Genomic DNA, 25,568 nt, shown 5'->3' with positions numbered 1-25,568 from the left:
AATAATAATAATAACTTAAAGGGAGTTCAGAGCCACCTCCCTAAGAGAATAGTTCTGAAGGAACGGTTTTTTAAATCTCTGGTGCAGAGGAAGGAGTGCTCTTCTATCTCCACTCCTGCTACAGGTATCCACACAAACAACATGGTTGGTTGCTCACCTTTGTCTCTCTGATACCTCTTATATTTCTGGAGACAGAACTGCCAAAAGAAGACAAAGGGTGAATTAAGCTCATTCTTGAAGTAGAGATCAAAATGCTATTAAAGAATTACAAGGCCCAGAAAGCTGTCCTGTCTTCCCTTCATCCTTTTCCAAGCTACGCTTCCCCAACTTTTAACGCTTCTTCACTGGATTTTGCAGAGATTGATAATGATGGAAAAAGTTTTATTTCTGGCTGGAGTCATATCCAGTTGCAATGCACTTTGGCTGCTTTCTGATCATTTGTTCTAAAGCACTTTGCAGTAATTCTGGCAAAATTCTTGGGCTATATAGCCACATTTTGAAAAGGAAGGTAACTACATTGGTCTATTACATTGTAGCATCTTCATATCTTAGTTTTCAAAGTAATTTATATATGCCTTCTCTAAGGAAAATGTTGATATTTGTAATTGGGATGAATTACGGTGAATTTGGATTTTTAGCAGCAAACAGGCTGACTACAAATGAAGCTGCTGAGAATAATTATTTTGCTTTCCTTCCCTCTGTTTGTCAAAATCTGTAAGAATAAAAATGAAATCCTGTAGCTCCGAATTGACTATTGAAAACAATATTAATCTTGCAAATAATCCATCTAATTCTTCTAAGAAACTATTTTATCTCAGAACTGGGATCTGGAAGGAACGATATTAAAATTTGATTTGCATTATATATATATATATTTATTTCTGGAAATGTTAGCAGCACATAATACATTGCTTTCTGTAAAGTTAAATTAGGATGATGTGATATGAGCTAAAACTGAATTTGCTTGGGATTTTATTTGTTTATTTGTTCATTTATGGGGGGTGTCTGTGTGGAAATTGGTGTGATTTCCATAGGCTACACAATTTGTCAGATTCTATTCACAATTTTTTAAAAAAGAAAGTGTATTGTTTCTAACTCTATTTCTTGATTATTGTTCTAACGTTAATCTTGGTGTTAATCTATGCGCGTCTGAGTGTTGATTGCTGGTGGGGAGGTATTTTGGTTTTTTCATTCCTTTTTGGCTTGTTAATTGTCTCTCTTGTACAGTATGTAGATGTTGCATATGTCTATGTGTCTATTAATTGCCAATTCGTTAATGTGCCAAGCTTCCAGGAATTCTCTAGCATTTTTGGTCTAAGATGGTCAATAAAATAGATGCATAAAGGCAATTTCCCAGTTATGGGAAAAAAGATTATCAGGAACAAATGTTCCATTGGACACCATATGCTAATTTTATTTAAATAGTTAGAGTGAATCTAATTGGGTAGTTCATCCTCATAGCCCTCTATCCAAAGCATGAAGACCCTCACTAATCACTGTTAACCACTGTTAAGCAACAATCCTCATGACGTCACCTGAAGTTTGCCTCTAGCCAGATGTGGGGACAGCTGAAGTTGCCTTTAGCTGATCTGCTGTTAAAATGATGTTATAATGGCCCTCTTCTTCCAATATCAACCTTGCTGTATGAAGAATTGACAGTGCTCCCCAGATAATGTTGATGACAGGATGGTCAGAGTCTCAGATCCTCCCATCTCTACTTTAGTGTAAGGTGACTCTGGGCCTCCCAACTACTAATTGTATGGATTTTAGGCAGCTGTTTATAAATTGTCAAGTATTTGTGTGGAGTCAGCTGTATACAAATATTATTAAATCAGCCAGTCTGTGCCAGCTTCTTTCCATCTTTCCTCTGATATGGTTCTGGGCCACTTATAGAAGACTTTGGTACACACTATTTATTTGTTTGCTTTTCATATTTAAGAACTGCCCATTTCCCTCCCAGATGGACCAAAGGAGCTGTACAAATAAAATATTAAAAACACAAACACCCTGCATAACATTTAAAAGAGGCAAGCAACATTAAAAATTAACTAGGAAGATGGGTTTGAGGGCTCTAGCCAGCCCCATGACTATGTGCTTTTCTGTGCACCCCAAGAAAAGCCACAGAGCCATGTTTCCCAGCTTTTCTGAAAGGCTGTCCTGTGGATGCCTTTAAATTGACAATATCGTCAATTAACCAGGAAACAGCCTGAAAGAAGATGTGCAAATATTTTTTAAATGCTCAGCTTCAAAAGTTGTTCTAGAAATTATTCTCAAATAACTTTTGCTTATTCCTAAATTCCTTTTAATTCCTATTTTACTTTATTATCCAATTTTAATATAGTTCCGTCATGTTATCTGTCGTGTTACCTTTTTGAACTCTAAATCCTAGAGTCAGGCATGCAAGTTGACAAGTAAATAAATAAAACTGAAGGTCTCTTACCTGAAAGAGGGCCTTCCCTGCATAATACAGGAATATATCCATGATAGAAATAAATTAATCCTGAACTAAGATAAACTAAACTAATCCTAACTAAATAAACAAATAGATCAATTATGATAAATAAATATATAAATAAAGATAAATAAATAAATAGTAGGTGTAAATAGATCTAATATGAAGTAAATAGATGAATAAAAAACAAAAAAATATTGTAAAGCAAAGCAAACCTAAACTATGTAAATAAAGTGAAATAAAAGCAAAATAAATTAACCAATCCTCAGTAACTACCGGTAAGAAAGCACCCACACAGACCAAAAAGTTCTGGTGAATAGTTTTCACTCAGCCCACCCAAAATTTTTAAGTTTACTTCTCCTTTGTGAGCTCATGCCCCTGTCAGCAGTATTATGAGGCATGACCTCATGAAAGAAAAGCAGAGCAAACTGATTAGCTGAATGAATGCTACTCAGAGTTTTATCTATTTTTCAGTATTGGTAGAAAAGTAAATACAAAATCCTACTGATTAGTTTGGTAGAATCAGAGGGCAAAGTAACAAGAAAAATGCAACAGAAAAATTAGTGTCCCTGAAGAAAGCAGGGAGATGTCTGGAGAAATAGGCACAACTCAGAATGAAAAAATGATTCAGTGGTGACAGAGCAGAACTGGAGATATTTTTGGGTTTGCAGAGTAAATTATGCTAAAGGTGTGCTGTGGGGAACTGCAGCTATGGATCTACATTTGATGGGTCCCAAGACACATGCCTTCTCTGTTGTGGCAACTGCCTTATGGAATAATATTCCCAAAATTAAGTTGTCTCCATCCCTTATGATCTTCCAAAAAACCCTTATTAAAAACTGGTTAAGTGACCAGGGCTGAGTCTGATGGAATGTGCACCTGAAGGAGCTGTGGGAGAGAGTTTGGGCAACACAGAGTTTTCCCAAAAAGAGACCTGGATCAAGAGACTGCAGACCAGAACTGGATGAGAGAGAAGGAAAAAGTTTCATAGTAGCTTTAATTCCCACAATAGTCTCATATCCTGAGAGTCATATCTAGTAAGTTAGAAGGTTATAGTTTGAATTCGGCAAGATTCGGTCAATAGATTTAAGGAAATAAATAAAGGGTTGAACTCAGTTGAATTTCACTGAGCTATTTCTGGTCTTGATCCTGACACTAGGTTCCTTTGGAGTTAGAGACCTAACTCGTTGGCTCCATTGTTGAGGGGGACATTTTTTATTCCCTTCAACTATGGGGTTTCTAGTTTTTTTAAAGGATATTCATTATCCTTTAAAATTTTGCCCTCCATAGTTTTTGAGAGGGTAAAAGTGAGGGATGGGAGGCCGGTCACTTTCAGACTTGCATGATTCCTCAAAAGGTAGATAACCTCTAAAGATAGAACTAGCATAGCTGGTTGTATTTTTTGCCTAGACTATCAATCTTGCAAGTCAATTTTGATGCAAGGATATGATATATTCTTATTGGAAAGTCTATTCGATTTCCATCTTGGAAAAAGGTTAACTAAGCTAAAGAAGTTTGTTTTGATGTACAGAATAATTTTGTACCTTACACGTTATTTACCTCTTTTCAGTTGAATCTTTTATATTTTTGCATGTCTTTTTATCTCCCTTTCTTATATTCTGCTTTTTATAGTCTCAAAAAGTCTGCCTGATCCGTTGCTATTAATAACTGCTGATGCTGGCCTAGATAGATCAACAGACTTTTTATTATATTAGTTTACTAATATATTGATTATATTTATATTAATGCTATGACCCAGGCCCAAGTAGGTAGTAGTAGATGCACTCAGTTCAAAAACAAACAGACTTTATTAGAACAGCTGAGAATTAACTCATTCTCAGCGTAGTCCAAACTAAATCAAAACAAATTCTTCATAACACAAATCTTCAGTCTTATCACCAACCTTGGTCTAATTAGGCAAACTGCCAAAGACTTTTCTTGGCAAAAGTTCAAAAGCAGAAGACACCGACAAGAAATCAATGCAGCAAGACAAGGAGTAAGTCTATCAACGTTGTTTTCTGACAAAGATCCCAAATGCCGTTGCTGGTTTTTTAAGCCTTATGGAAGGAGCCAATCATCTCTTGGCCCTACTCCCGAGTTGTCCTCTTTGCTTTAGCTGCTCTTGCCTTCTGGCAGCTCTTCTCATGCGTGCATTATGAACAGGCTCCTCCTGTTCCTCTGCCTCACTACTGCCAACCTCTGGAGGCTCCGGAGTCCACACATCACTCCCAGATGGCCCTGGCCCCATCTCTGCCTCCAATGTAGAGCCCTCATCTGGTCCTTCCCCAGCTTCCAGGACTGGCCCATGTTCTTCCTCAGCCTCATCACTGTTTGACTCCGCTGCCAGCTCCGCAGAGTGCTGGTGGACCACAACAATTAATTTACTAATATATTTATAAGAGCTTATTATTTTGAGCCCTGTTCCTGGAAAACCGAAAACCATCCTAGGACTGGGATCCTGTAAATTAAAGAGGAGAACAATATTATTTTGCTATTATACCAAAATTGCTGTGCTAAACCAGACAGTTATAGAGGTGCAAATGACAGGCCCAATACTTCCTTTGTAGAACTGTATCAGCAGCTTCTTGGGCAGTATTGTTATTGTTATATTGAATGGGAAGGATAATGGTAGAAAATAATACTTTTCTGTTCATGTGATATTATTGATCTCATCAAATCTACTGCCCTTCCGATTGATTCCATAGGGAGAATTGGATATTCTCATATAATCTGTATTGGGATGTTACTTCTCTCCTCTTTCCATCACTAGAAGTCGCCAACGAAACGTGTTTTTTTTTAAAGAAAGAGTGAAACTCTTCTTGCCTGTCCTCATCTGGAAACATGACGCCTTCTGGAGAAGCAGAATTTGATTCTCATATAGGGCTCTTGATATACTCGAATCATAGAGTTGGAAATCATTTTTCCCCTTTTCATTGCTGTACAAGTTCAATGTCATACCACACTTTTGTAGATCAACACTGTGTGATTAAAAAAGCGAAGTTGGAATGTCATTATTTCATTGCAGCAATTTGCTTTCCACTAACCTGATGGCCCTCTGGCTTGTCCACAATTTCCAGCCCCATTTATTGTTTACTGTTTGTTAGATGCATATCTTACTTCTCTTCCATGAGTTTAAGGTAGCAGTCACAGTCAGTTCCTTCCTCCCTGTCTGTTTCAAGTCTGTGTATGTGGGAATTGGGTCAGTGGTAGGATTCAAATTTTTTTACTACTGTTTCTATGGGCGTGGCTTGGTAGGTGTGGCATGGTGTGGTGGGCGTGGCTTGGTGGGCATGGCAGGGGAAGGATACTGCAAAATCCCCATTTCCTCCTCCTGAGTCAGCTGGGACTCAGGAGGCAGAGAATAGATAGGGGCGGGGCCAGTCAGAGGTGGTTCTCTGAACTACTCAAAATTTCCACTACCAGTTCTCCAGAACTGGTCAGAACCTGCTGAATACCACCTCTGAACTGGGTGCCTGTTCACTTTAGGCATGGGCTTGTTGTCTAAGATCAAGAGATACTAAACAAATCTTTGGGAAAATGTGTGCTGAAAGTCTATGGAGATTCTCAGTCATCCAAGTCATGGTTGTCTCAAAGGTGCTTTTTTTCAAGAGGCAACTGGACTTTCTAGTTTTTCTTTGAAGAATTTCGCTTCTCATCCAAGAAGCTTCTTCAGCTTTGACTGGAATGGTGGGGGAATGGAAGGATTTATATTCCTTGCAGACAGCTGGGCATTTGCATCCTTTTAGGAGGTCATTAAGGTGGAGGTTTATCTGTGTCATCAGGGTCACCTGAGTGGTGCAAATGGCTGTGGAGCCTTCTTGGAACTGTCGAGAGAACTGTGTTGTAGACTGGAGATAGATGATGTCATATCCCTTCCCCTCTGTTGAGAGAGGGCTGTTGAATTTTGAGGCCATTTATTTTGAGCCCTCATGCATGCTGAAAGGGTTGCCTAAATGACATTGGACACAATGGCCCCTTCTAATAATTAATATAGCAAATTGCAGTTATTAAAATATTAGAGGTTCTGAGTAACACTTCTGCTTAAATTACTTTGACATCATTAAAACCTGCCCACTTGCATATTATGATTCTTTAAATTATAGCTTTTCCTAGTACATCTTCAGCTCTGGCATATACATCCAGTCAGAAATATAACATTTTTATGACAATCCTTTTCCTTTCCCTTTCCCGCCGACGCTGTTTTCATTTATTTTATTTTATTTCATTTATTTTATTTTGTCACACAGTATATTAAGCATAAGCATGAAATAACTATACAATATATAAGCATATATATATAAGTCCTTCGGGAGAAGGGCGGTATAAAAATCAAATAAAATAAATAAAATAAATAAATATATAAGTATGAGTATGTAATAACTATATTAATTGGATATAACGAAAGGAAACAATAGGACAGGAACGGTAGGCACGCTTGTGCTCTTGTGCACGCCCCTTACAGACCTCTTAGAAATGGGGTGAGGTCAATAGTAGTTGGGATTTCTTCATCTATCATCTAATGGGACTTACTATTTTGATTTCTTGTCAGTGATAATGCAACAGTGAGTCACCAGCTTGATCAAATCATTGGAAATGATAAAACAGTTTCCAAGGCAGACAGTTTGCCTCTGAAAACTGTGACTGCATCCCACCCATTCTTCTCCACTCTACTTGGTTGATATCACAGAGCTTGCAAATGGATTCCAGATAACAGCTCTCCTCCATTTCAAGAAACTATGTAAGAACTACTTTTGTGAAACCCCAGTATACACCTGCAGTGCATGTTTAAGAGACTGAGAAATCTGCTGCTTTCACTTGGATACTTCAAACGTTCAAAATAAGTCTAAAGAAGTTCCTTTCAAGCAAGGTGATTGCCTGAACAGAGACACTTAACACAGTAGAAACCTATCATTGAATTAATTCCATGTAGGGGATGATTCCTGTACTCTAATCCTCTCATTCCCTAAAAAGTTTTCTCATTCAAACACATCTAGATCAATGAATGAATGAGAATCCAGCTGAGACTTTTGGTAAGTTTTGCGCAGGCTGAATACTTTAACATCGATTTTACTGCTTTCTTTAATTCCTTTGAAGATCAGAAAGAGCTGAGATGTCAAAGAATTACCTGTTCATTCTACTTGGAAAGCAACTTAAAGATTTATTCAGCATCTGCAAAAACTCATCTGAAACCTTGACCAGATAGTTATGTTTATTCATTCATTGTCACCAACATGCTCTCCTAGGAAAGCACTTAAAGATAAGCTGGAGAATCCTATAAATTGTAAGATGTTTAGCTAAGAAAGAGAGGAGACCATTAGTGAAGTATAATTTAAGAGAACAAGGAATTATTGATTTATGTTACCATTTTTCACCTTTTCAGCAACATGAATCTGAAATTAGGTTTTCCTTTCAAAACAAATGACGGACTTCTTTTGTTTGTGGTGGCACATTTTTAATTGCTTACATTTAAAGCCATTCATACAGCCCATGAATGAAAGTGAATATACGTGTCCCAGGATAATGCATTGGATCCTGCAGTAATGCATTTCGTGAAAGTTAATTTTATATGATCAGCATAGCATCTTAATGAGCACAGCATTGGTGAGCACCTAGCTGATCTTGGCTGACCTGGAAAAAATTGATCAGGGTTACATTTATTATTTACCAGAGGTCCGTCAGGAAATATAAATTTAATTTTTTCAATGTATATATTTTAGCATTGAATAAAGCTGTTGTATTATGGGACATGTGATACCCAGCACAGAATTTTTCTTCTCAAACTGCTACTACCTCATGACACAACATGTTCTCTATCTTCTAGCACAAGGGTTTCAAACTGGGGGCCCATTACACACAGTCCCCACCCCACCCCAGCTCTACAAAGAGGAAAAACATTGTGATACATCACGTGACGGCAATGTAACGCCACGAGTTTGACACCCCATGTTAGAGCACATTCCTCTGTAGTTTAAAAGAAGTTGTTTTAATAGCAATCTTCTCCAGTCTGTATCTTCCAGATAGATTGAATTTGCTAGCTGATAAGATTACATGGCCCTTATTATCTGCGGTCTTATGATCAGTGCTGATTTGGCTGGAATGGAACTCTTAAGAATAATGAGTGTAAAAGTTTGTCCATCTCATCTGGAAGGTGCCTAGTTTGGGAAGATTTCTGATGGATCTACTAAAGCCTGCCTTTTAGCTAGTAATGTGTTAATGTATACGTACATAGCATACATACATGAACATAACATACATACATATATATGTAGAGCCTTCAAATCAGCGTTGATGCCTGGTAACTGCCTGGACAAGTCCCTGCAGTTTTCTTGGTAACCTTTTCAGAAGTGGTTTGTCTGCTTCTTAAGTTGAGAGTGACTGGCCCAAGTACCCTTAACTGACTACATGCCTAAGGCAGAACTAAAATACACAATTGCCCAGTTTCTGGCCTGGTGCCTTAAAAACTAGGCCAAACTGGTTCTCAATGTTCTGTAAGCAATGTTTAAATTGAGTTCCCAAACACAAGTTTAAATTATGTAAAAAAAATCCTAAATCATTAGAAGGGGGAACATACCAGGTGTGAAATGCTCCCGGTTTGGACAGGATCGCCCCATCCGGTAGCCACGTTTTTTACTTTTAAAAGCATTTTTTCTTCGGCCGAAAAAATGCTTTTAAAAGTAAAAAACAAAAGTTGGCCACGCCCACCCAGTCACATTACACTCCCCCACCCCCCCCGACCAAGCCACACCCACAGAACCGGTAATAAAAAAAATTACATTTCACCCCTGGAACATACTTATATATACTGTAAAAAATGACCAGGCTGAACCTGAAGGAGGGGTCAAATGTATCATTAGTCACAAATCTCTTTGTGCCCACAAGAGATCTAAGTCCACCCCTTCTTGAATTCCATTGACCCTTATCTACCCCCAATTTATTTGGACCATTAGTAATTCAGATTCTTGTAGAGCAGGGGTCTCCAACCCCCAGTATGTGGACTGGTACTGATCAGCCGCAATACCAGAAACTGGTTCACCCAAACAAGCAAAGCCCCATCTGTGAGATGCAGGCATCATATGAAACCACGCCCACACTGGTCTGTGGAAAAACCTCTCTCCACAGAACTTGTCCCTGGTGCCCAAAAGGTTGGGGATCACTGTTGTAGAGAGCTTAAGCCTGCAATAAACCTTTATGCCATTTGAACAGCCTGGATCTTCTGATTTCCCTGATACTTGACATATACATTGCATCTATCTACACATCTCCATCAACCCTAAGAGGTAATTCTCACACATTAGAGAAATACTTATAAATTCTTATGTACGTTACAGAGTCCTTTGTCCTCAACAAGAATAATCATCAAGGTCAGGAAGCTGATTTTTTTTATGAGCAAGTCTTAGTCATTTTCAGTTTAGTCCTTTGGACTTTTTGGCTTAGTATTCACCAACCCATAAGAAAACTTTTTCCAGGAATGAGTATACTCATTGTTCTCAAATGCAATATATTTTATATTAAGATGACATATCGTTTAATGCTATACTGGTTTAATGAGCAAAATCCACTAACATCTCTTGACTGAAGAAAGCAGCCTCATTGTTTCAACAATGGCACATTTTACCAGCAGGAAAGTTGTACAAAGAGAACATTTATGTTCCAGATGCTTCTTGTGCCCACATAAGCTGCCTACTCTCCAAATATCCCAATAAAGGAATTTCACTTGTGACTGGAATAAGCATTGTTTCTTTAAAACCTGGTCCCCACATCGGCTTTGCATAGTAGACATCTGGGAGTTCCTGATCTCCAGATGTGATGTGGAGAAAAGAGCAGGAACCAGAAGGAATTGCTTGACAGAGAACAGGTATGATTTATTTTTAAAAATAAAGATATTTTGGCATATTCTAGAATTGAATTTTTTTTTTATTGGCTAAGTGTGATTGGACACACAAGGAATTTGCTGTAAGACTAGATATTGATTACAGCCAGGTGTTTGCTGTGCAGCATGAATTTTAAACTGCAGTAACTACTCTGAAATAATAATAATAATAATAATAATAATAATAATAATAATAATAATAATAATAATAATAATAATAATAATATTTTAATTTGTATACCGCCCTTCTCCCGAAGGACTCAGGGCGGTGAACAGGCAGATAAAATATAAATACACACAATAATTAAAAACATCCCTTAAAAAACTAATTTAAATGCCCAAAATGTTAAAAAACATACTCCCCCATAAAATCACAAAATTTTAAAAAACCCATCCAATAAAAATAAAAATCAGGCTAGTCCAACCATACGAAAGCCATGGTTATACCTATGGCAAGTTAGAAGCGTTGAATATATAATTTATGCTGGTCCTCTTACCTGCAAAATATTCAGACAAGTTGGAATACTTTTTAATTATAGGCTAGGAAACTCAGGATGACTAATTTAGTTTTTGGCTTTACCAAAATAGAAGCCATCTGAATGAGCCTGGGACGTATAAATTATTGCAGCGTGTCAGCCTGATCTATTCATAGGTCTGTGAAACCCTGGGCCAGTTGTGCAACTGTAAATATCACAGATTAGTTAGCAAGTATGATGTATGCAGCAGACTTTAAAGCCCAACTGCAGATTGAGAGTGTCATTTTGAAGGCAGACACTGCCATATGTTAACATTTGCTTCCACTGAAGCAATAACCCCAACTTCTCTTTACAGATAAATTGTTCCTACCATGAAAATCTTCTAGTTGTATTTCCCAACAGCTTCTGCTATATAAGTATTGTCCCGTAGAACTTCTATAAGTTCTTAGAGACAACTTATTTTTTTTAAAAAAATTTTTTTTTCAAAGACAGATTGGTTGAACAAGATAAACCTGGTGCTCCTTTGCACATAGAGTTGAACAAGTATAAATATTTTGTAGATATTAGATATCCCGAGTGAATTCGGTGGGTAGCAATACCTGACTTGGCATGTCTTGAATGGGTCCAAGTCTTCTTGACTTTTGGAAGGGAGGCTACCCGGAATTGCCACAATGATAAGCTAATTTTTAGAAACATCTTAGAAGAAGGTAATGAAAACATTACCATAACTAAGAAAACTATAGGGTTGAGTTATGTCTGTGTAAAAATCTATAGAGTCCATGTAGTCCATGTCATTGCCAGAGTAGAGTCCATTATATCCATGTAGTTGCCAGATTCAATTGATTGATTTTTGTGCCATCAAATCCTTGTCAGTTCTTGGCGACCCCATAGATTTTCTTCACAACAATCTCACTGCCTCACCTGGTCTTTTAAGAGTCTTTCTCTTGCCTTAAATGCTTTTTAGTGCAATATTCAGCAATTTCAACTTCTAAAATGGATTAATGTGCTATAGCGGTAGGGTGTGGGTATGTTAACTATTTGTGAAATTATTGATAGGAACTTTGACTTGGGTAAGAAATTCACACATACTGCTCAAACGACCATATTGACAAATCATTCTTTGGTGCCCTTTCGCTCCCAGTGACTAAAATGCTCTTTCACACATCTTCTTCAAGAATGCACAGTCCGCATGCTTCTGTGACCATCGCATGGTATCCTCTGAAGAATGGCTCCTCTGTATTGAAAGCTCTGAGCAGCACTTTTGAAGGAAAAACAGTGGCCTCTGCTTCTACTGAGTGCTTTTCTAGTGACTCACTTCTGCTTTGTATAATGCTGTGCTGTCCTATGGCCTCACTTGACATCAGGACTTCTCTCTAGCTTGGTGGGCGCAGCAGGAACAAGCGGCTGTGCTTTAATGAACGTGTTCTTTTTGAAGACCTCTTTTGTAGCATGGACTTCCTTGAGATTACAACTCATGGAAATTCCATTCTGACTGGGAATTTGAAGAATTGTGCTCCGGATCCACTTAGACTAGGTAGGTTGGCTCCCAGGTAAACACCTGGATCTGGTTGGATTCCACTGGAATTCCCAGGGCGGAGGCAAAAATATTTTTAGGGCTGGGATAATGTGTAACCTTGGCCATTGTGTCTTAGAATTCATAATAGCTCTAGGGCTGAGATCAAATACCCCAGTCCTAGAGATATTATGGTTACTGGGGCACATTGGCCAGGGTTACACATCAACCCTGAGCTAAAAACTATGGTTTACATGCTAAGGTCTCTGGCTTGCATGGTATGTTAAAAAAATGAACCAACAAACTTATTACAACTGATATTTATTGGGTCATATTATAAAACGTGGATTCTCAAACTTTCTGTCCTTAAGTCACACTTGGGGGGATATGCTGGCAGAATTGAGTCACAAAGTTATCTCTATGATGGGAACATTTATTTCAATATGTAAAGAAATGCCTCATGATTCTTCACAGGAATAACTTTTAAGCAGCTTTTACACAGTTTCAGGAATTCAATCTGCATTCCCCCCCCCCCTTATCATCCTTCTGGAAGCAAGTTGGTTGCTTCCTGGGGAGGTTCTATCTACTGTAAGAGAAAAAGTTTTAAAATCATTTTTTGGAACTATAAGGAAACAACAGAACAGGAGAATATTTGTATGGTAACTCAGTTTAAAATCTCAGTATTTAGTATCACATCTTGTTCTGTGAAATCTATGGTACCTGATTTATAATCAGCATTTCTTGTTCTGAAAATTACCTTGAATGATTTGAATAAAAATGTAATTATCAATATCTGGGAACTGATTTTTCTTTTGCTATATTTTATTGTCATCTTGAAATGGTTCTGATTATGTAACCTGAACTCTAAAGTTCCATCTTTTAGGAGATAAATATACACATTTAACTAAATCCTTTTTAAAAAAAAATTGGTTACAATTGTATGATACATTGACACGTGTATTTTTTTAATTAAAAAATGAGTTGTGATGTTTACACTGCAAATTACAAAAGAGTAAATTTTGTTGAATGATATCCTTTTGGTGTTTATATCCACTAAAATCCCCTCTAGTTCCTTTCTGAAAATAATATCCAGTTTTATTTTGTGCCACTCTTTTGCTGAAAATGGATTGGCCAGTTGGTCAGTAGTGTCCAGAGTCATTTCGATAGGGATTTTTTAAAAAAATAAATAAAATAAGTAAGTACAGCCTTGGACTAAAGCTATTGGGAAGATCTGTGCTTTCATTCCCTTTATAGTGTTCAGAATGGACAAATCAGTCTGTGTAATTGCAGAAAATTAAATTTTTTCTGCAACTGGATCTGAAAATGAGTCAGAAGATTTTCACTCTGGAAAATCCTGAGATAATACAGTTTCCTCTAGGAACCTGATAAGGAACAGGAATTTTCTGGAGTTGTGATTTCCCATTATTATGCTCAGAAAATACAGTTCAGTTATATTTAGCTTCAAAATGGCAGAGAAACATTATATGGAACTCCTCTTTTTTTTTTTTAACAAAGAAAGTGAACTGCTGGATAAATTCCTGGGATTTTTGACTGTTTAGAAGTAGAGCACATATGCACATCGCAGTCTAGACTGGCCTTGCCAAGTGACTCATTCCTTTTTGTCTAATGTGCTACCAAAGAAAAAAGTAACAGCAGATTTAATGGGTAGGGTGTACTCAAAGATGCTTCTCTGGTCTTATCAATTACAGGGTTTAAAAAAAAAATGCTTTAGAGCAGGGGTCTCCAACCTTGGCAACTTTAAGCCTGGAGGACTTCAACTCCCAGAATACCCCAGCCAGCTTTGCTGGGAGTTGAAGTCCTCCAGGCTTAAAGTTGCCAAGGTTGGAGACCCCTGCTTTAGAGCACCCTGAGAACATACCCGTTCTTTGTTTTCGTTCCATCTTACCTTCGACCTTTGAGGGGGATGGGAGGTTTAAAAATGTGAAATATAAATAGATGATAGATAGATAGATAGATGAAGATAGATGATAAATATAGATAGATGATAGATTGATGATAGATCTAGATAGATAGATAGATAGATAGATAGATAGATAGATAGATAGATAGATAGATATAGAGGGGTGAAATGCTCCCAGTTCGGACCAGATCACTCGATCCAGTAGCAATCTTCGCTGGTGGTTCGGAGGGCCGTAATAGCTCAGGGCCGTAATAGCTCACGCTGTTAGAAGCCTGTTATTAGAACACAGTAGCCTGCAATTACTGTAGGTTCAAGCCCGGCCCGAGGTTGACTCAGCCTTCCATCCTTTATAAGGTAGGTAAAATGAGGACCCAGATTGTTGGGGGCAATAAAGTTGACTTTGTAAATATACAAATAGAATGAGACTATTGCCTTATACACTGTAAGCTGCCCTGAGTCTTCGGAGAAGGGCGGGATATAAATGTAAATAAAAAAACAAAACCGGTTGCAATCATGGCGCGAGGCTCCGCCCACCCGCCCAGCTGTCGTTACTTCCTGGTTTTAACTAGGAAGTAATATGTTTTGTACCCTCTGTGTATGCGCAGAAAGGTTTTGCACATGCGCAGAGGTTGTGCTCATGCATGTGATGTGCATGCACACTTCCAAACCAGTAAGGAAGGTAAGTAGATTTCAACCCTGGATAGATAGATATAGATTAGATAGATAGATAGATAGATAGATAGATAGATAGATAGATAGATAGATAGATAGAGACAGAAAAAGAAACAGAAACAGAAACAGACAACCGACATAAACACAAACAGACAGACAGACAGACAGACAAATTCAGGACCTTATGGTGGTCTACATAGAGTTCTTGCCTCCCATTTTCCTCCCAAGAAGCCTGTATAGTAGGTTGGATTGTGAGAGAGCAGCTCTTCTGAAGTCACCCAATGAGATTCTGTGCCTATGGGTGGAGAAGAACTGGGGTCTTCCTACTCTAACACAATAACCCTTTATGACTATGCCAAAGTCAATATAAATTGGCAAATATTTACAGCAGAGTGATCAAACATTAAAGCCTGCCTTTCCTTAATTCTTTGAATAAACTCTTCTACACATAGAGGTATCTGTTGGGTAATATAATATAGGCAGGCCACTTAGGAAAATTTTATGTTTGGTTCAGTTTGCTTGTTATACAGTATCTGCATCTATTGTAGGTTCCTTTGGAATCTGGATTTCTTAAGTTCACTTTTGTGCCCTCCCTCGGACGACTGCCAACTCAATGCTACCTTGCTGGCTGCACAACATCCTGTGTGAGTATTGGAGAAGGATCTGAATATAAGGGTGTTAAAAAAATGTATTTTGCTAATTTATAATCTTTGTCTCAGTTACATTGGAGTGGAGAGTGGAGAGAATTGTCTCAAAATATATCTAGCCTGGAAATAAAAGATTGGGTACAATAGGCAGAAAAGCGGTTATAGCCTAAAATAAATGGTGCGTTTTTTCCACTGCCTGAAGTAAATCTAAGCATGTACAAGTCCAGCTCAATATCTGAGACTGAAATGTGCACAGAAGAGAATACCTGTAAGCAGTGGTGGGATTCAAATAATTTAACAACCGGTTCTCTGCCCTAATGATTTATTCAACAGCTAGTTCACCAAACTGCTCAGAAAGTTAACAACTGGTTCTCCCGAAGTGGTGCGAACTGGCTGAATCCCACCACTGCCTGTAAGGTTGATTCTAAGAACCTCAAATATGCAAAGTAGTAATGAATCTAAAAGCTGAGCCAAGCTATTTAACTTTAAAGACAGAGTTATCAGTTACTTTCCTCTTTTCTTTGAACATTAAGAGGTGAATCTTGGAGATTCTCAATCATCCTGGTCACGGTTGTCCCAAGGCAACTGGACTTTCTTTGGTTTTTCCTTGAAAATGTTTCGATTCTCATCCAAGAAGCTTCTTCAGTTCTGGCATTCTTCAGATCTGAACAGCCTCGTGGATAAGAAGAGAAATGTTTTCAAGGGAAAAAATCAAGGAAGTCCAGTTGCCTTTTGGAAAAACACCTTTGGGACAGATTAAGAACGGAACCAGTTTAGGTTGGGGCTAGTATATAGGAAGGGATATCAGACCTCATTGACCAATCCCATTAGCCTCTGCTTTGGTTCCTTTCTTCAGCTTCTGTTCCCAATGATCCATGGTTCTGTGGGTGTGGCTTGGTGGGCATGACATGGCTTGTGGGCATGGCATGGCAGACTGTAAAATCTCCATTCCCTCCCCACTCCAGGGGAAGGTTACTGCAAAATCCCCATTTCCTCCCAATCAGCTGGGACTGGGGAGGCAGAGAATTAGATGGGGGCAGGGCCAGTCAGAGGTGGTATTTACCGGTTCTCCTAACTATTCAAAATTTCCGCTACTGGTTCTCCAGAACTTGTCAGTACCTGCTGAATAGCACCTCTGCATTAGACCAGGGATGTCAAACTCGCGTCATCACAGCGACATATGACATATTGGGATCTTTTTTCCTCCTTCGCTAATCTGGGCATAGGCGTGGCTAGTGTATGATGTATCTGGCCCATGGGCCGTGAGTTTGACAGCCCTGCATTAGACCATTTTAATGATTAATATATTTGGTGGGCAAAGAAGTCCAATCCGATGGGATCAAGGTACCTATGGTAGAATCCCAATCTATGCTGAATCCTTTATATTGTGAAATAAAAAAGGCCAGGAAGACAACATAGCTGCTAGCTAAGATACCGGATGGCCCAGTAGAAGGCCTAGGACCTGAGATGAGAAGAGAACAGGCAGATTCAAGGGCTGTTGGCTAAAAGAGAAAATCTGTCTTGCAAGGGTTCCAAGAAGATACATGATGTGGTTGAAATATAACCTAACCTATCTTGAGCCACAAGCAAAACTTTGCAGTTACAGATTCTTTGTTTTGTCTGCTAGGAAATATTTTGGTTTGAAACTTTGTTTTCTTTCATATCTATGGGATTTTATTCCAAATTTATCCCTCCGATAATCATGGGAATCCCAGCTATTGCCCTTGGCCTTTGTTTTTGAAATGCTCCACATTCTCTTCTGCCTGGCTGCAGCTGTTCCAGATTTCTGCACTGTCCTGGATATTGAATGATTTATTTCTTCCAGTTTTTTCTTTGGTGTCATTCGAAAGGGAGCAGAAGCTGATTGTATCTTAAGACTTCTGACAGACAATGCGCTTGGGAAACAGGGTAGAGGTGATAAAAATCGAATGCATATTTCTTCAATAATTAATTCCCTCAGTTCTCCACACATATTGTATGTATTTTATTTCTCAGACATTTATTTGTCCTAGCCATGTTTTCTGTAGGAATTTTAATTCATTATGCAAGGAGCGAAGTATAGCAGCACATAATACTGAGTCATCCCTCTCTCCTTCCTTCCTTCCTTCCTTCCTTCCTTCCTTCCTTCCTTCCTTCCTTCCTTCCTTCCTTCCTTCCTTCAGAATGAAGTAATTGCTGAAACAAAGGAAGTGGAGAAGCCATCTGCCATAGGAAGTGGAAACAAGGGAACTGGTGAAGCTGCCAGCTGCCTCAAGGATAAGCACAGACTTTTCAAATTCCAAGAAGACAAGGCAAAGGGAGGGAGAATGGATGGGAAGGATCTTTTCAAAGCTGAGTTCGTTCTCATCACCGACTCAGATGAAGATACACAGGCTATTTTAGGCAACGGCTACGGACGTGAAAGCTCCAAGGGTTTAGCTGCGTTCCATGTGTCCAGTGGTGATGAGTGCAAAGGACAGGAGAATGTGCCTCAGATGCCACAACACACTGACCTTCCCTGCAGTTCAGCCAGTTCACAGAAACCCCCTCAGGTAATGCCCAGGGTCATTGTTCAGATAGGAGGTTATGCGAATTGAATATATAATATTTTTTTCATTTCCATACTTGAAGAAAGGAAACAGTCTGATCTATGAGTAGTTCACACACGCAAGCACGGGACAGGGGAGAAGGAGGGGGGGGGAGAGAGGGAAAGGGGGGGCATGATACCAATAAAGGAGAATATTTGTAGGTCAGGGTTGAAATAAGGGGTCCTTGATGCTCTCTGAGCTTGCTTTCTTGCAGATGTTTCACTACCCAAATTAGGTAACATCATCAGTGCTAGTTAGAAGTAGGATTTGGTCTTAATTTATATTCTAGTGAGTGACCCATCCTATCAATGTTGGAGGGATTGGTCTTGGAGCTTCTTTGGATGGGCTGTTTACTGTTAGCTTGTCTGGCAGTTCCTTGATTGGGGTATTGTTTACTTTTTGTTTGTTGGTCTGATAGCGACTGTTAGCTGTGGACCACATGATGGTTGAAGAAATGTTGTATCTGAATCAATTGTATCATATTGTATGTATTTTATTTCTCAGACATTTATTTGTCCTAGTCACAACCAATATCAAGATGATCAAATTATTACAAATGAAGCTCATGAAGTCCTAGAGGACGCTTTTCTAGTTTCCCATTGCCTTGAGAAATGGCAATGCATGTGGATTATCCCATGTAAACTATTTTTCCATAATGGGTATTTATGGGTAGTAATTGGTATTTAAGGACGCGGTGGCTCAGAGGCTAAGATGCTGAGCTTGTCGATCGAAAGGTCGGCAGCTCAGCGGTTTGAATCCCTAGTGCCACATAATGGGGTGAGCTCCCATTACTTGTCCCAGCTTCTGCCAACCTAGCAGTTCGAAAGCACGTAAAAAATGCAAGTAGAAAAATAGGGACCATCTTTGGTGGGAAGGTAACAGCGTTCTGTGCGCCTTTGGCGTTTAGTCATGCCGGCCAAATGACCATGGAGACATCTTCGGAAAGCGCTGGCTCTTCGGCTTTGAAACGGAGATGAGCACTGCCCCCTAGAGTCTGGAACAACTAGCACATTTATTTATTTGTTTGTTTGTTTGTTTGTTTGTTTGTTTATCAAACACAACAGTATATATAAGTATAAGCATGAAATAACCATACTAATTGGATACAATCAAAGGGAACATTAGGACAGGAACGGTAGGCACGCTGGTGCTCTTATGCACGCCTCTTATTGCACATATGTGCAAGGGGAACCTTTACCGTTATCTTTGAATTGGTATTTAAAAACATTTGGATAGTTCTGATAGGAAACTCTTGAGAAACCCCTGTGGAACATCTGATTTCACTGAAAGAAGTTTTTTTAAAAAAACAGCCAGGAAAGAGTAAGAAACACGCCCATTTGCTGATCAACTTACTTGGCATGTATGCATGAGAAGCTGCGTGTACCACTGATTTCAGCTATTTGGCCAAATTGAAGGACCATCGACAGAAGCGCTAGAAGGGCCTTTTCAATTGTCTTTTTTAGAATTGTTTTCAATGTAGATGCCTTCAAATTTTTGCAAAGTTATGATACGATTGGGCAACAGTTGTGGGAAACAGATAATTTATTTTATGCTAATAAAAATGGACATGAATAGTTTAAAATTAAATACCAGACCTTTAGCATCTCACTCTGCTATTTAATTCTGGAAATTAAGGCAGCCACGCTCCCAGGTAAAGAACTCTGTAGACGTTACAGATTTGATTCTAATCTTTCTTCTTCTTTTTTCCCCCCCTCCAGTTAACTTCTCCTCTGTGTGCTTCTGATCATCTTTCCCATAAGTCACCTGCTGCTCCTTCACTTTCTCCAACTAATCTGAAAGTACAACATGGACTGGCCATTCCAGGCCATCAGGCTTCTTCTCAGCAAGAATCTCATAGCCAGTGGCGGTCTGCCAATGGATCCTGCATCCACCAGACATCCACGTATTTCCAGTCTACTACTTCTTCCAGTTTAACTTCCTCCACACCAAAAATACTTCCTTCCTCATTTGAGAGCCCTGTAGATCATGATCAGTTACCCCACAATGTTCAAAGTCACAAATCCGAAAAGGAACCCACCTCTTTGTCACTGCCATTAAGCAAGGATCCCTGTCCTCCTTCTCGGGTTGTCACTTCAGCAGATGCTCTTCAGGGAGCATCACCTCAGGCTTATTCTCCAATTCCTCCCAAGAAACTGGTCCCCTGGCCTCAGGTTCCCATTCATATTACAACACACGTCTTATCACCAAGTCCCACCCAACTACCACCTTCTCTACACGGATCCTCCTCAAATATATATAATGTAAACAGCCACTGTAGCCCACCAGTGTCTAGAGTTAAATCTCCTCTTCCAACTAGGCTTTCTCTTTTGACTGCTATTCTGAAGTCGGGCTCTTCTCCAAAAAGGCCATTTTCTCCCGCGTCCTGTCCTGCCACTTTTTCTCCCATTTCCTTAGATTCTTCAACTCTGGCAACTGAGCAGAAATTTAAAACTACCCCTCCCACTCCCAAGAAAGCTGCTTCACAGTTTTCTATCTTCAGGTCCGATTCCCCATACCAAGATGGAGGTCACTATTCAGGGCTTTCTAATGCACCAAGGAACAGGATGGTTTCCTCAAGGTCCAGTCCTACCCTTCAAACTTGGACTCTGTCCCCTAGAAGGACGCTTGATACTGGGGCACGTTCCCCTGACAAACTGCGTCCTTTGTCACCCACAATTTCCTCCTACAGGAAAACAGTTGTCTCTCCTCTGTTAAAACCCAAACTGACCGGTTTTTCCTTACCTCCCCATGTTTTGAGGCAAAGGGTCTTCAAAACACGAGAGCCAGAGAAGTCTACGAAAGTACGCACCTGCTCTCCCACTTTCACTGCCAAGCCCCATCCGGCGCCAACCCTTGCAGTCAACCGAAGGGCCACAGTCTCACCCACAGCACAAAAACTGTCTTACTCTCCAGCTCGTGTGCATTCTAGTAATCAGCCTAAAGAACACTTGCTACATGTCTCTGCAAAGGACCGAGGTACAAATTTATCAACTCATTGGCCTTTTTATCACCAAGACTCGCCATCATCTATTCCTCCAGGCTGTAACATCTACTCCCCTTTGCTTCAGACAAATGCATCATCCCCTCTTCATTCAAACTTCAGAACTTGTTCGCCCTGCTCAAGACACAAGTCCCCAGCGATAACACCACATGGATCCCTGGCCAGAAAGCATTCTCCTTGCCCGCAGTTGTCAAGATCAAGGGAGACTAACTCACCGCTGTCCTTTTCCTTGCCTTCTGGTTATGAGAATAAGACTCCTCAGGTACTATCTCTGATTGCTTCTTTCTATTTCTCTAATCCTTTTTTCCATTTCTTTTCCAGGAAAATGGCGCCCCAAGGAAAAGAAAATTGTAAATATAGATATAATTGCATTTATAATATTTTCACATCTGACAAAACGTTAGAAAGGTGATAGTGAAACATTTCTCAAGCACGTGGGTTCCATGGATATAAACATGTTGGTTGCCACGATTTAAAAAAGATGTGGAGACTCTAGAAAGAGCAAAAAAGATGATTAGGGGACTGGAGGCTAAAATATATAAAGGACGGTTGCAGGAACTGGGTATGTCTAGTTTAATGAAAAGAAGGACCAGGGGAGCCATGATAGCAGTGTTCCGATATTTCAGGGACTGCTAAAAAGAAGAGGGAGTCAAGCTATACTCCAAAGCACCTGAGGGTAGGACAGGAAGCAATGGGTGGAAACTAATCAAGGAGAGAAACAACTTAGAACTGAGAAAAATTTTCCTGAGAGTTAGAACAATTAATCAGTGGAACAACTTGCCTCCAGAAGTTGTAAACGCTCCAACACTGGAAATTTTTAAAAAGATGTTGGATAACCATTTGTCTGAAGTGGTGTAGAGTTTCCCACCTAAGCAGGGGGTTGGTCTAGAAGACCTCCAAGGCCCCTTCCAACTCTGCTATTCTATTCTATTCATATAACCAAAATGATTTGAATCATATTTTAGTGTGTGTGTGTGCTGGTGGGGGGGAGGAATAATATATGCTAAAGAGATTTATGGCAATCTAGATATGTATGGATCTCTGTATTTGTAAAGCTTAAATTCCACATCTGATTTTCCAAATTTCCAAATTAATTCTTTTTATACATTTGTAGCCTGAGAGTGTGCCTTTTAGCATGCTTGTAAAGTTTCAGAATTATTACATTTCACAAACAGGCAAGTTACAGGTAGTCCTCGATTTACAACAGTTCATTTAGTGACTGTTCAAAGTTACAATGGCCCTGAAAAAAAGTGACTTATGACCATTTTTCACCCTTATGACTATTGCAGAATCCCCACGGCCACGTGATTTAAATGTAAATATAAAATGTAAATTGACAATTGACTCACATTTATGACGGTTGCAGTGTCCCGGAGTCATGTGATCCCCTTTTGCGACCTTCTGACAAGCAAAGTTAACGGGGAAGCCAGATGCACTTAACAACCTTGTCACTAATTTAAGAACCGCAGCGATTCACTTAACAAATGTGGCAAGAAAAGTCATAAAACGGGGCAAAATTTCTCACTGAACAACATAAATGTTGGGCTCAGATGTGGTCATAAATTGAGGACTACCTGTATACAGACAGTATTTCTCTAATATTTTATTCATGAATAAATCTGTGTTCATCAGTAAAAGAAAGAACTGAGGAGGCTGCACTGGTTTAATTTATTTATGTTGCACCCTCATTATCTGAAACTGGTCTTGTTGATTGTTACCTCATGGAGCACTAAGGTTCAAGTTTGTGGTACGAGGGGTCTGGTTTGAAGATCCCCTTAATCAAAAACAGTGATTGCTGCTGGTAGGAATTAACTTTGATCTGTGAAAATGCTTAAAATTAACTTCAGTATAACAGACAGCACTTCTGTTACTGGTTACAAATCATATAAATCATAGCATATGCTAGTTTGTAATAAATCACATGTATGAAGACAGCTAATAATTACATCTTATTTTTGTATTCATCCCCATCTGTAAAGGATGTTTTTACACTCTTTTTTGAGACAAATTTGCAGATAGAAATGTCTCTTTCACCACAGAAACAACCCACCCCCCTATTTAGGGTATTTTAGCACGCAGCTCTCTCTCTCAAAGGCAATTTCATAAATCCTTTTACTGCAATGTGGTGATTTGGCACTGATTGCTATTCCATTCCAGTATCTGTTTTGTAGATGTTTAAAGCTCTCATTGGTAAGGATGCTCAACAACCCTGTGGACTGTCAAGCATTGTGGACAGCATATAGGATAATTATAATTATCATTTAGAAGAACAGTTAACTTTCAGTTTTAATAACATCACTCCAAGCGACAACAGGTTCCTCTGTGATTGCAGGAAATGTCCTTAAGTGCCTTATTTGAACCTGTTGTGCATGTGTGTGTGTGAGAGAGAGAAAGAGAGAGAGAGAAAGAAAGAGAGAGACAGAGGGAGGGAGGGAGGTAGAGAGGGAGGGAGAGATAGGGGGAGGGAGAGAGAGAGAGAGGGAGCGGAAGGGAGGGAGGGAGGGAGAGTGAAAGAGAGGGAGGGAGAGAGATGTGTGACCATTCTATTCTTTTCATTCAGCTCTGAGGCTAGAAAGATACAATGCTACATATGACTAGAGAGAACATGCTATATAGAATAGAATTCTTTATTGGCCAAGTGTGATTGGACAGACAAGGAATTGTCTTTGGTGCATATGCTCTCAGTGTACATAAAAAGAAAAAAAAAGAAAAAATACGTTCATCAAGAATCATAAGATACAGCCCTTGGTGATAGTCATAGGTTACTAATAAGCAATCAAATCATACTAGGAAACAAATAAAACAGTATAAATCGTAAAGATACAAGCAACATGGTTATAGTCATAAGTGGGAGGAGATCCCTATAGTCCTAAGGATGAGAAGAAGAATAGTAATACAGTCTTAATAAATAATTTGACAGTGTTGTGGGAATTACTGTAGTTGTTTAGCAGAGCAATGGCATTCAGGAAAGCAGAGTGATGGCATTTGGGGGAAAAATGTTCTTCTGTCTAGTTGTTCTGGTGTGCAATGCTCTATAACGTTATTTTGAGGATAGAAGTTGAAACAATTTATGTCCAGGATGTGAGGGGTCTGTAAATATTTTCACAGCCCTCTTTTTGACTCGTGCAGTATATTCCTCAATGGAAGGCTGGTTGGTAGCAATTTTTTTTTCTGCAGCTCTAATTATCCCCTGAAGTCTGTGTTTGTCTTGTTTGGTTGCAGAGCTTTATGTTGTCACATAATGAAGTTTTATATGGTTTCTACTCCCTTTCTCCAAGGTGGGTAATTTTTACATAGTCCTTATCAGTGGTGGGATTCAAATAATTTAACAATCGGTTCTCTGACCTAATGATTTCTTCCAACAGCCAGTTCACCAAACTGCTCAGAAAGTTAACAATGGTTCTCCCAAAGTGGTGCGAACTGGATGAATCCCACCACTGGTCCTTATCCTATTTAGTGATTTTATTTATATTGACACCAGGAAACAGCATGCAACTAGTCTGTTCTCTTCAGACATACATAGCCACAGATTTTTTTTTAAATGAGCTCCAAGTCCTCTTCCAGTAATTAAAACCCTCCACCAGTTTAAACCAGTGGTGAAATCTGAACCGGTTTACCACCAAATGCGAGGTGTGTGCGCGCAGTGCACGGCAAAAGGAGGCACGCGGTAAGTAGAACAGCTCACAGGTGTATGTGTGTGTGATCAGCTGTGGCTTGTGATCTTTTTTTTTTACTTTTAAAAACATTTTTTTACCAGCTATTTGGCCGAAGAGGTTGTAAAAAAATGCTTTAAAAGTAAAAAAAAAGCCTCTGATGATCAGGCAACTCAGCTGGGATCATTAGATCCTTTTTTTAACCTTTTGAAAGCATTTTTTACAACCTATTCAGCCGAATAGTTTGTAAAAAAATGCTTTTAAAAGTAAAAAAAAGGCTCTGACTATCGTGTGGCTCAGCCAGGGATGGGGGGGGGGGCAGAGATTTTTGCTACCGGTTCTCCAAACCACCTGCCGCCATCGCTACTGGAACGGCCGATCCGGTCTGAACCAGGAGCATTTCACCCCTGGTTTAAGCCCTCTACCTTGTGAGGACTACTTCCAACTGTGGCACCTTTTTGTGAAGGACTCCTATCATAGGTCTTAGAAAATGAGCAAAAGGTAGAGCTTCCAGCATCTGCCTCAAATCTCAGATTTCTTTCTTATAAATAAATACCTTTTACATTGAGGCAATTGCTGTTACATAACTTCTGGGGAAAATGTCTGGCTTGATATTTCTTGCTTGCTCCTTTTCTGCTACAATTGCCTCTCCCAATCTGCTGTGATCTAGATGTTTGCAAAATAAGTCACAGGCTGAACTGCATGCCTAGATCCAGCATAAATCTGAAGAATGACTGGTGGTGCAACCAAAAAGCATCTTAAATCCAACAACAGGGTTGAGCATCCATGAATAACT

General features: G+C 39.3%; 1 protein-coding gene and 1 long non-coding RNA gene across 10 annotated transcripts in view; one reads left to right on the top strand and one right to left on the bottom strand.

Annotated features, from left to right (window-relative positions):
- MLIP (muscular LMNA interacting protein) overlaps nucleotides 1–25,568 on the top strand; it is a 101,502-nt gene that overhangs the window by 15,191 nt on the left and 60,743 nt on the right. For 7 of the 9 annotated variants that reach the window (XM_058176954.1, XM_058176946.1, XM_058176996.1 and 4 more), the window contains exons 2-4: nucleotides 15,453–15,548; nucleotides 17,714–18,082; nucleotides 19,837–21,381. In XM_058176954.1, coding sequence (XP_058032937.1) covers nucleotides 15,453–15,548; nucleotides 17,714–18,082; nucleotides 19,837–21,381 — 2,010 coding nt within the window. Of the gene's footprint in view, nucleotides 1–9,272; nucleotides 10,308–15,452; nucleotides 15,549–17,713; nucleotides 18,083–19,836; nucleotides 21,382–25,568 lie in introns of those variants that run through there. The other 2 variants (XM_058176988.1, XM_058177012.1) reach the window with 2 other exon arrangements.
- The window catches only part of LOC131195256 (uncharacterized), a 76,540-nt gene that overhangs the window by 9,877 nt on the left and 41,095 nt on the right, over nucleotides 1–25,568 (bottom strand). The window contains exons 2-3 of the long non-coding RNA XR_009154388.1: nucleotides 4,356–4,910; nucleotides 158–197 (exon numbers count right to left, since the gene is read on the bottom strand). This is a non-coding gene — a long non-coding RNA (uncharacterized LOC131195256). The remainder of the gene's footprint in view (nucleotides 1–157; nucleotides 198–4,355; nucleotides 4,911–25,568) is intronic.

Source organism: Ahaetulla prasina, chromosome 1 (genome assembly GCF_028640845.1).
Source record: "Ahaetulla prasina isolate Xishuangbanna chromosome 1, ASM2864084v1, whole genome shotgun sequence".
NCBI classification, from domain to species: Eukaryota; Metazoa; Chordata; class Lepidosauria; order Squamata; family Colubridae; genus Ahaetulla; species Ahaetulla prasina.
The sequence above is the reverse complement of the archived record's forward strand: the minus strand, read 5'-3'. Positions and strand labels throughout refer to the sequence as shown.